The sequence below is a fragment of the Mus caroli genome, chromosome 12 (assembly GCF_900094665.2).
Source record: "Mus caroli chromosome 12, CAROLI_EIJ_v1.1, whole genome shotgun sequence".
Lineage (NCBI taxonomy): Eukaryota > Metazoa > Chordata > Mammalia > Rodentia > Muridae > Mus > Mus caroli.
Window position 1 is genome coordinate 48,177,083 of NC_034581.1, and position 10,161 is coordinate 48,187,243.

At 43.4% G+C, this 10,161-nt stretch overlaps 1 protein-coding gene across 6 annotated transcripts in view; it reads left to right on the top strand.

Moving 5' to 3' along the window:
- Akap6 (A-kinase anchoring protein 6) overlaps positions 1-10,161 on the top strand; it is a 432,222-nt gene that overhangs the window by 91,560 nt on the left and 330,501 nt on the right. For all 6 annotated transcript variants that reach the window (XM_029484604.1, XM_029484605.1, XM_029484603.1 and 3 more), the window contains one exon: positions 2,144-2,507. In XM_029484604.1, coding sequence (XP_029340464.1) covers positions 2,178-2,507 — 330 coding nt within the window. In that variant the 5' untranslated portion in view covers positions 2,144-2,177. The remainder of the gene's footprint in view (positions 1-2,143; positions 2,508-10,161) is intronic.

The following is a 10,161-nucleotide window of genomic DNA, read 5'->3' on the forward strand; positions in this document are numbered from 1 at the left end:
TTTTCTTTTCTTTTCTTTTCTTTTCTTTTCTTTCCTTCCTTCCTTCCTTCCTTCCTTCCTTCCTTCCTTCCTTCCTTCCTTCCTTCCTCTCTCTCTCTCTCTCTTTCTTTCTTTCTGCCATGTGTTATTGTACATTTTCTATTTTTAAAAAAATGATTATTTTATTTATTTACATGTCAAATGTTGTTCCCCTTTCCAGTCTCCCCTCTGCAAACCCCCGTCCTCTCTGTCTCCCTTTTGCCTCTAAGATGGTGTTCCCCCACCCACCCACTCCCGCCTCACCCCTCTAGCTTCTCCCTTCTCTGGGGCATTAAGCTTCCAGAGGACCCAGTGCCTCCCCTCCCACTCATGCCAGAGAAGGCAGTCCTCTGCTACATACATATTGGAGCCATGGACCCACCCGTGTATACCCTTTGGTTGGTGGTAGTCTTTTTCTTGAATAATGATTAATGTTGGGAGGGCTCAGTGCCCTATGGGTGGTACCACCCCTAGGCTGGTGATCCTGGGTTGTGTAAGAGAGCAGGGGGTGTGAAGCAAGCCTGTAAGCAGTACTCATCCATGGCCTCTGCTTCAATTCAGATCCTGCCTCCAGGTGCCTGGACTGAGTTCCTGCCCTGACTTCCTGTCATGGTAGACTATGACCTCTGAGGTGAAATAGCTCTTTCCTGCAGTTTCTGCCCCAGACTGCTTTGGTAACGGCCGTTGTTATAGCAAAACGGAAGCAAAGGCAGCTGCTAAGTGAATATTAAGAATCTGACAAAATGTGTGAGCTGCTTTCTGATAACCACATTAACTTTCTGAACTTTTGATCAGTTACTTGTCAGTAATGAAAGTATAACTTGAATGTACTAAACAAACAAGCAGACAAACAAAACCACCACCACAATGTGGTGGTGTAAAACACAAAGAAATCCATTAGCCTTGAATACAAGCTGTTCCCAGGGCTGAAATAGCACCCATTTATTATAAAACATAAGAGCCAAAAGGGTACTTTATGCTAGACAACTTTCAGAAGAGCACGATCGTTGTTAGTAACTAACCTTTATCCTCAAAAGCAAACTTAGTTCACCATGATATGCAGTTGCTAATCTCACCTTTTTACTGGTAACCCTTTTGCTATATATCAGAACAACTTATTACTCGTAAAATTTCAAATACCTCTGAAATTTTCAACATAACTGGATATTATATTAATGTAACCTGAGTGTGACATTAATTAATCAGTATTAATTAGAGCTTTATGGTATAATCTCTTTTTCAAGAAACTAACATTTTGGAATTGCTACATGTTATTTATATCTATCATCTCTGCCTGTCTGTCTGCTTGTGGAGCTATTATCTATGTATAACTGTCATCTATCCAAATCTTCAAAACAGACAATATCTGATACTAACACAGTGTGTTTGATAATTAGAACACCCTCCCTTTTTACTTCATGTATTGACTATGTTGGTTTTAGTCAAAATGATGTTTGGATGCGTACATTAGGAAAGCCCCTTTAATCATTGTTTTGACACAGTAGAAATTCGTTCTTTCCTTTCACATGTCAGCAGTACTGGCAGAAAGGCTCCTTGGTATCTTATGACCTACACTCATAGCTCTGTGCTTCACCATCCTCCCCTAAGAGCATCCCAGAGCATCTCCTGGCCTGATGTGGAGCTAGAGCCCCAGCCATGGAGTCCACCATAGAGACTGGAGTAACGGTGGAGAGCAGATGGGCCGGCAGGTGGCTTATTCTAGTTCAGCGGTCCCTTGAAACAGCTATCAGAATTTCTGCATAGCTATTACACTTCTCATTGGCTGAAACTTGGCTACCGGGCTACAGCTAGCTGCAAAGGAAATGGAGGACTCTAGTTCTAAATTCAGGACAGGAACATTCACAGTTAAATCTCAGTATTTGTTACTAAGGAAGTGGGAAAATGGATATTTGGAGAGACAGTATCACCATGCTTTGTGTTACTTACTGGGTCTTTCGACTAGAATGTATAAAATCAAAACCCCTCTTTCTGTTTTTGTTATGAGCAGTGGTTTCTTAATTTAGAACCTGGCTTTATTTAGAAACCCCGTTTCTTCTGCGAAGTATCGTTGCTTTATTTGGCAATCTAGTCTGACTTTGCTTTCCTATTTCCTTTTGCCTTTCAGCTGTTTTGGAAAGAAGTAAGGCTTAGATTTCTCCATGTTAACCATGAGCGTGACCCTTTCCCCACTGCGGTCCCAGGACCCAGACCCCATGGCGACTGATGCCTCGCCCATGGCCATCAACATGACACCTACCGTGGAGCAGGAGGAAGGAGAGGGAGAAGAGGCCGTGAAGGATGTGGATGCTGAGCAGCAGTATGGAAAGCCACCTCCACTCCACACAGCAGCTGACTGGAAGATTGTCCTGCACTTACCTGAGATTGAGACCTGGCTCCGGATGACCTCAGAGAGGGTCCGTGACCTAACCTACTCGGTCCAGCAGGATGCAGACAGCAAGCATGTGGATGTGCATCTAGTTCAGCTAAAGGTAAGGCAGGCTCTCTGGAAAGACGTCTAAAATTGCCTCTGGTATCTTGAGCCAGTCTCAGTTTTATAACTGTCAATGAGGAAGAGCCTGAGGTGGAACTATAGTAACATTTGAAAACATTACTCATGACGTTAACCAGATCGTTGTTCTTCTAATTTTACTACATTGCCAATTATCTAGAGTAAAACTGGCCTTTGAGTATAGAATGGAGATACAAGAAACAGGGTGGGTATTTTTGTTCCATGCCATAGAAATCAGTTGCAGAGAATTAAAGGATCTACAAACGATTCCGAAAGGCTTAACAAAAGACATCGAGCCATGATGGAGAGCAGGTCGTACCTTCTGCAGAAGCTGAGGCTGCCTGCCTTTGAAGCAAATGGTGGTTTCTTCCCTGGTGGGAAGGGCAATGTTCTCCTTGTAGAGCGTCTTTCATCCGAAGACAATGCATTATGCAGAAGAAAGGAGCTTTTTATAACCACTGGTCGAATGTCAGACGTTTTTCAAACGTCTGTGGCTTCTGGAGACCTTTTGAAGGTGTCACAGCACAGAGAAATGGGGGTGCTGGTGAGCATACAATTAAATGAGGGCTCCAGAAATATACACTGTGACTTCAACCCTGCCATAGTCTCTTCTCTCTCCCAGGTCCTTAAGGGGAAAATATATATTACATGTAGGTTTTGTCTAAACTTCAAGTTAGATGATACCCTAAGGAAGATTGTTTTACCTAAGCTGGTTCATAAAATAAAATAAAAGCCTAAGCAGATTCGTAGATCTTAACACTGAAGTGACTTACAGCCTTTAGCTACCATGGAAGCATGGTGAGCCGCCAAGAGACAGCCTGTTTCTATGCTTTGAGTGGATCTGGCTTAGCCTATTATCTGGCTTCACCTTTCACGTTTAGTGTGACAGATCATCTGCCAGATGTCTTGGTTACATTCCCACTGTTGTGATAAAGCACTGTGACCAAACACAACCTGGAGAGGAAATAGTTTACTCAGCTTACACCTGTCAGGTCTCAGTCCATCACTGAAAGAAGTCAGGACAAGACCTTAAGGCAGGAGCCTGGAGGCAGAGCTGATGCAGAAGCCAGAGAGGAATGCAGCTTACTGGCTTGCTCCAGATGGTGTGTTCAGGCTGCTTTCTTATAGCACACAGGACCTCCAGCTCAGGAATAGTATTATCCACAAAGGTCTGTGCCCGTCCTCATCAGTCCATAATTAAGAAAATGTCCTGCAGACTTACCTATAGCCTCATCTTATGAGACATTTTTCTCAATTGTGATTCCTTCTTTTCAGATAATTCTAGCTTGTGTCAAAGTGGCAAAACCTTACTAGGACACTAGGTTACTACATCAATGTTTAAGACAGGGAGGGAAAGAAGATTCAGAGGAGAGAAGGGAGGAGGGGAGGGGTAAGAAAGGAAGAGAGGGGAGCATGTGAGAAAAGGATCAGTGTAAGTCAGAGAGCCTCATGCCACCGATAGTTCTCTTGGGAAGATCTCAGCATGATGGCAGAGCTATGGCTGGAGGCAGACTCAGCAGAATGACAGCCCCCAATAGTGCCCTCCAAGGAGTATTGTGACTGGGATCCAGAAATAATTTATTCAGAGGAATAGTCCCTGGGCATCTTGGGGTGAGAGTAAACTAGAAGTTAGAGGACACTCCTTTGTACCGCTCTCTCCAGTGCTGATCTAGTGTGTGGCTTCCCTAAGTTGATACAGGATTGAGCTTGTAAGGCAAATCAGCTCTTATTCCACAAATCCTTCGCTTGTACACAGGAAGTTAGTTAAATGCTAGAAGTGAGGGGGGTAACACACCTACCGTTAGAAGACACAGCTAAAAACACTGTTAAAAATGCAAATGGTCTTAAAAATACTAACTTGTCATTAACTTCACTTAATTAGACTAATAGGGCTGGCAAGATGGCTCAGTGGGTAAGAGCACTGACTGCTCTTCTGAAGGTCCCGAGTTCAAATCCCAGCAACCACATGGTGGTTCACAACCACCGGTAATGAGATCTGATACCCTCTTCTGGTGCTGTCTGAAGATAGCTACAGTGTATTTATTTATAATAATAAATAAATCTTTGGGCCAGAGTGAGCAGGGACTGAGCAAGCAGGGTTGACCATAATGAGCAGAGGTCCTAAAATTCAATTCCCAACAACCACATGAAGACTCACAACCATCTGTACAGCTACAGTGTACTCATATACATAAAATAAATAAATAAATAAGTAAATCATAAGTCTTTTAAAAAAGAAAATAAAATAAAAAACAAGCAAACAAAAGACAAGGAAAAAATAATTATTTAAATTAATTATTTAGATGTAATTATTTAATTATCTAATGACCAAGAAAGTACATATGGAAACTTAAATTTTAACACAATAGGAATGTAAATTTTTTCGTGCCATTAATGTATAGTTGTATTTAGTGTTTGAAACATTATCTCTGGGGAGGTCTGCTTTCCCATTGTAGCTGTCTTTGTACTTTTAGAAAGGCTTCTTGTATCTGTCATTGCTCTATTTCAGGTGTGAGCCATCTTCCCCACTGAGAAAGGAACTGCAGGAGATGTAAAGTCAGGACAGTGGTCCTATGATACCAGACAATGACTGTTCAGTGATGAATTGGAACCGTCTACCTTCATTTTACTTTACGGCTTCTGTCAGCACTGTCTTTTTGTTGTTTCATCAAGTTACTTAGCTAAATTCTCTGTGATGTTCTCAAATGTGTGTAACAATGGAGCCCTTCTCCACTGAGCCCAAAGTCAGCAAACTCCAGTGTGTGTGGCCGCTACTGTGGTCTGCACGAAGGGCTTAGTTTTGGAATCCTGATATGCTTATATAAGTTTCTCCTTCATTATATAATATTTCTTTATTCAGTGGAATTTTGATACGTTTAAGTTTTTGAATATGTCATGTGGTACCAGGTTCAGCCTCCCTTCTCAGGGTGTGCAGGTGCCACCAGCAAACTGGGGGTCCACAGTCTGCATAAGTCAGATACTGTTCCAGGAGGGGGTGAAGTGGAGTGGGGCGGGAAGAAAAGAGAGTATGAAGCAGCTCTCTGAGACAATCCTGGCGTGTTCATATTTCTTTATTGGGGGTTTAGGGGTGGGTTTGAATTAATACACTTTGTTCAAGTCAACAAAAGGCTGTATAGTTTCTGGGGAAGGACATGAGAATATCCAGGGAGGGAAAGGGCACTAATTGCCTGAAGGATTCTGCTACTGAGATGCCTCGTTAGTGTGGCAAGGTATTCTAGGTGCTGAGTGGTCACTGATTAACTGGGACAAGCTGGTTGGGAGTCGCCTAGTTGAATGCTCTGAGGCAGGTATGGAACCAGGGAGGGGTTAGCCCTACCCCTGCAGGTCCCACGATGAGGTTCTAATCTCAGTTTTTTTCAGATTTCCCAAGCTCAACCTTGCCTGTTCCATGCCACTTCCTCTGGTGTCGTTGTACACGTGTCCTCCATGTCATGCTTTTGCATTCTACATACATTCAAAATGATAAAGAACGTAGCACAGGGTGTTAGTGGAGATTTAGCAGGACAGCCTTGTAAAGCAGCTTCTAGATGAGACTGCGGCAAAGCAGGGGTCAGATCCACCTTGGGTTCATGGTCTCAGCTTCATATTACTGCTTCGGTCCTTTAGTTGATTTATTAATTTACAGTGGAACGTAATTGTCAGGACGGGGGTGCCCGTGACCTTGAAGACCATCTGTGTGCAGAAACATGCCAGTTTTGTGCATCTATTCCAATGTTTCCCTAATGGTCCAAACCCAAGTTTCTTACCTGGTTACTCTGCTCATGTCTTAGTAGGAGTCTCAAGCTGAGGATGTCTGTTTGATTGCTCTGAGTGCTCCCCTACTTGTCCCAGTTATGGTAGAAGGACCACTCTTTGACTAGGCACACATACATGTCTATCAACAGGAAACACATCCCCCAGATGTGCCTCACTTCATTCACTGCTGTGTAACATTACTGAGCCAGCCTGGCCCTTACCTGCCTGGGTACTTAACGCCTGGGTACTTAACACCTGGACTACTCTTGCTCTCTTTTATCTTTTATCATCACCACTCTTGCAGCCTATTTCCCATTCAGTAGCCATTTTTAAAAACTGTCTATCAGGGTATGCCATTCTTCTGTTTTGGATCTCTTCCTTTGACTCTTTACTGCCTAAGTCTCTGGTGTGGTTCCTCCCATTCACCCTGATCGGTAAAGCCCCAGAGAATGTCAAGCTAGTTCTTGCCCTGTAGCTTTCCTTCTTCCTTTTGCCTAGAGACTATGTTACCCTGTATATGTTGCACAGCTGACTCTAGATCCTCACTGTTAGCCAGAGGCACAGTCAGGTTCCAACATCCACTCACAGAGGCCTGGAGGGGATCAGGCAGGGGTTGGGAAGAAGCAGGTGAGGCTTATTCTGTTTTTGATGAAGGGAACACACACACACACACACACACAATTGTCTACGCACCTCACACTGCCTTTACAGTACTTGCTTTAAGTCATTTTGACACTGTCTTCTCTGGCAAATATATTAATGTACATTTAAAAAAAAACTTCATTGAAAAAATGGTTTTGGAAAATGCTCACAGTGGCTTTAACCAGTGGTCATGTATTAAATTTTTAGATCATCAATTTCTGATGCCTACTCTTAAAACACCTACCTCCATCTCATAGACATTAGTCATTCTAATTTACTTTTTTTTTTATTATCTTATACAGTTACAGCATTTGTTTGCTTCTTGTGTCAGATATCTATTCTCTCTTATCCTTCTTGCTCAGGACAGAATAGGGTACTGAGTGTAGGATCAGTTCATATACAAGCCTAGATAGTTAAACCCAAGTCTTTATGACCATTGCCTCCTCTCCCCACAGGCAGGCTTGTTTTTAAAAACATATGGGAAGTGTGCTTGTTCCATTAAGACTGAATTCAGACAAAAACATTGGAGGAATTAAGACACAAATATGTTTGGGGTATTGTTCTCACACTGTTGGAGAATCTGTGAGTGTATCTAAAGTCTTGGATATACACGTTGCCTTGGGAACCTGACCAGAGATTCTATATATTTCATAGATGGATACGCTTGCCCAAACCCTTGCAATCCTTTTTTCTTTGGTTCATTAATTGGCAGTTATTTTGATCAGTAAATGTACTTTCAGGGGCCTAGTGGTCACTCAGTCAGTAAAGTGCTTGCTGTGAAAACAGGAGGACCTGAGTTCAGTCACCACGAGTCACATAAATCTTAGCACAGAGGTATGCACTTGCAATCCCAGTGCTAGGATACAGGACAGCCACAGACGCATCCCTGGGTGGTGCTGGTCAGACTGTGCAGCCTAATCCGTGAGCTCCAGGTCTCAGTTAGAGACCCTGCCTCTAAAAACAAGGTGGGAAACTTCTGAGGAACCCAAGAAGTGCATGTGCACATATATGAACATGACCACACATATGTGCACATACAAACACACAAAGTATATGTTCAGACATTTCACCCAGATGCTCATTTCCTTCCACCTGCCCCTGCCCCTTGTGATATCAGATCAAACACCAAGACTTTGCATCCCCAGCCTAATTCTCTAAAGGTGACTTTTGGTCATGGTGTTGGTCTTAAAGTTTCTCTCTCATATACTACTTGTCTTATTATTCTGTTGCTGTGAAGAGAACCAGGGCGCTAATTGTGGGATCAGTTCATACACAGGGCCAGATAGTTGAGTCCAAGTTTGAGTCCAAGGGGACCATGACCGTGGCACCTCTGATAAGGAAAGACATTTATTTGGGGCTGGCTTACAGGTCAGAGGTTTAGTCCATTGTCATTATGACAAGGAATGTGGGGGCGTGCAGGCAGACATGGCGCTGCAGAGTTAGCTGAGAGCTCTACATATAGATCCACAGGCAGCAGGAGGGGAGTCTGAGGCTGACTTGAGCACCTGAAACCCCAAAGCCCAGTAACATACTTCCTCCAGCAAGGCCACACCTCCTAATCCTGTCAATTAGTACTCCCTAATGTTCCAAGCCTTTAAATATATGAGCCTATGGGGGCCAATCGTATTCAAACCAACACACCACTCTCCTATCTCTCTTAGTTCCAAGTTCTCAGGAGGAAATTTCACTATAACCTCCAGATTGAGTTAATCATTATTACAAAGTTTTCACAGGGAAGTGATTGCTACTGAAAGCAGAAAAAAAAAATCTAACCTTAAAAAAAACAGTCACAGGAAATCTGACTTATACTAAATCCTTTCTCCATTGTTTTCAAACTGAACACACCGTCTGCCTATTTCACTTGCTACTTTCCAGACGTTCCCCGGTAAGAGGTGTGAGAAGCACTGGAAACAGTTACACGCCCCTCTGCATGTGTATCCACACGCCCAGGTCTGGAAGTTGTGTTGCACAAGACGATCTGGCCAAGAACCTTAAACATTGCAGTCTTAGATGAGACCTCGGCTGCATGAACGTGTTAGGTGCTAAGCAGGCACCTTCTCAGGGAGAATGCTGCCTGTATCCCTGAAGACAGGAGAGCAAAGATGTGGCAAGGCATAGACTAAGAGATGTAGCCTGTAAATAAACAGAAGCCTGGAAGTGACTTAATTGAAATCAGTTCCCAACTTTAAATTCTACTTTAAACTCCCACCATGTAAGACTTGTGCCTGAATCTTTGATATAGGCCTGATTTTCAAAGGTAGAACACTGGATAAAATCTGTTTATAGGACCTTCTGACTCAGATGCCTAAGACATCTGGGAGTTAATCCAGACACCCACTAACTCACAGCGGGGCTGGAGGGCCTGTTGGGAAAGGGCTGTGTCCTCTTCACAGCTGGGAATTAGCACATCAGGTGTGCCTGATGATCTAAAGATGGTGGAAATCTAGAGACAAGGGGCTGCTAGGAGAGGATTCATGATCATTGTGGGTCCAAGATGCTGTGCCCACAAAGGGAGTGCAGTGATGGGCTGTGGCACAGTGATCCAGCCCTGGAACAGACCTGTGGGTAATAACTAGGGAGAAGAGAAGGCTGAGCACATTGTGCTATTGGCCTCCTGACCTTCTGAGGTAGACTTGCCCCTGATTTGGGAGGTTCAGAGGGAGAAACATTCTCTTCTTTCTCTTATAGAAGAATAACAAGTAAGTTTTGACCAAGATGATGGTGGTTTGCCCAGAGGACAGCTATGGAGTCCAGGGTCCACTGCCTATGATCGTGAGCAGCAGCCAAGGTTGACTACTGAGGGCTTCTATCCAGGGCTCCAAATTCTTGGCATACACACGTCTGAGGACTACTAGCGTCAACAGTTGGGGGTTTGGAGGATTCTGATCTTAACATCTGTGTGACCCACACCATAGTCTGAAGCATCCAATTCCTAATACCTCTGAGTAAATACAGCATATCTTAAATGAGATTGAAGAGAATTTTTTTTTCTGGGAAAAATACACATTTTCCCTTTTGTCTTTTCAACCATTATTTTTTCCAGAGCAAAAAAATCTCATTTACCTAGCAAGATTTTGCTGAAAGGACCCAAATATAGCTGTCTCTTGTGAGACTATGCAGGGGCCTAGCAAACACAGGAGTGGATGCTCAACAGTCAGCTATTGGATGTATCACAGGGCTCCCAATGGAGAAGCTAGAGAAAGTACCCAAGGAGCTAAAGGGATCTGCAACCCTAT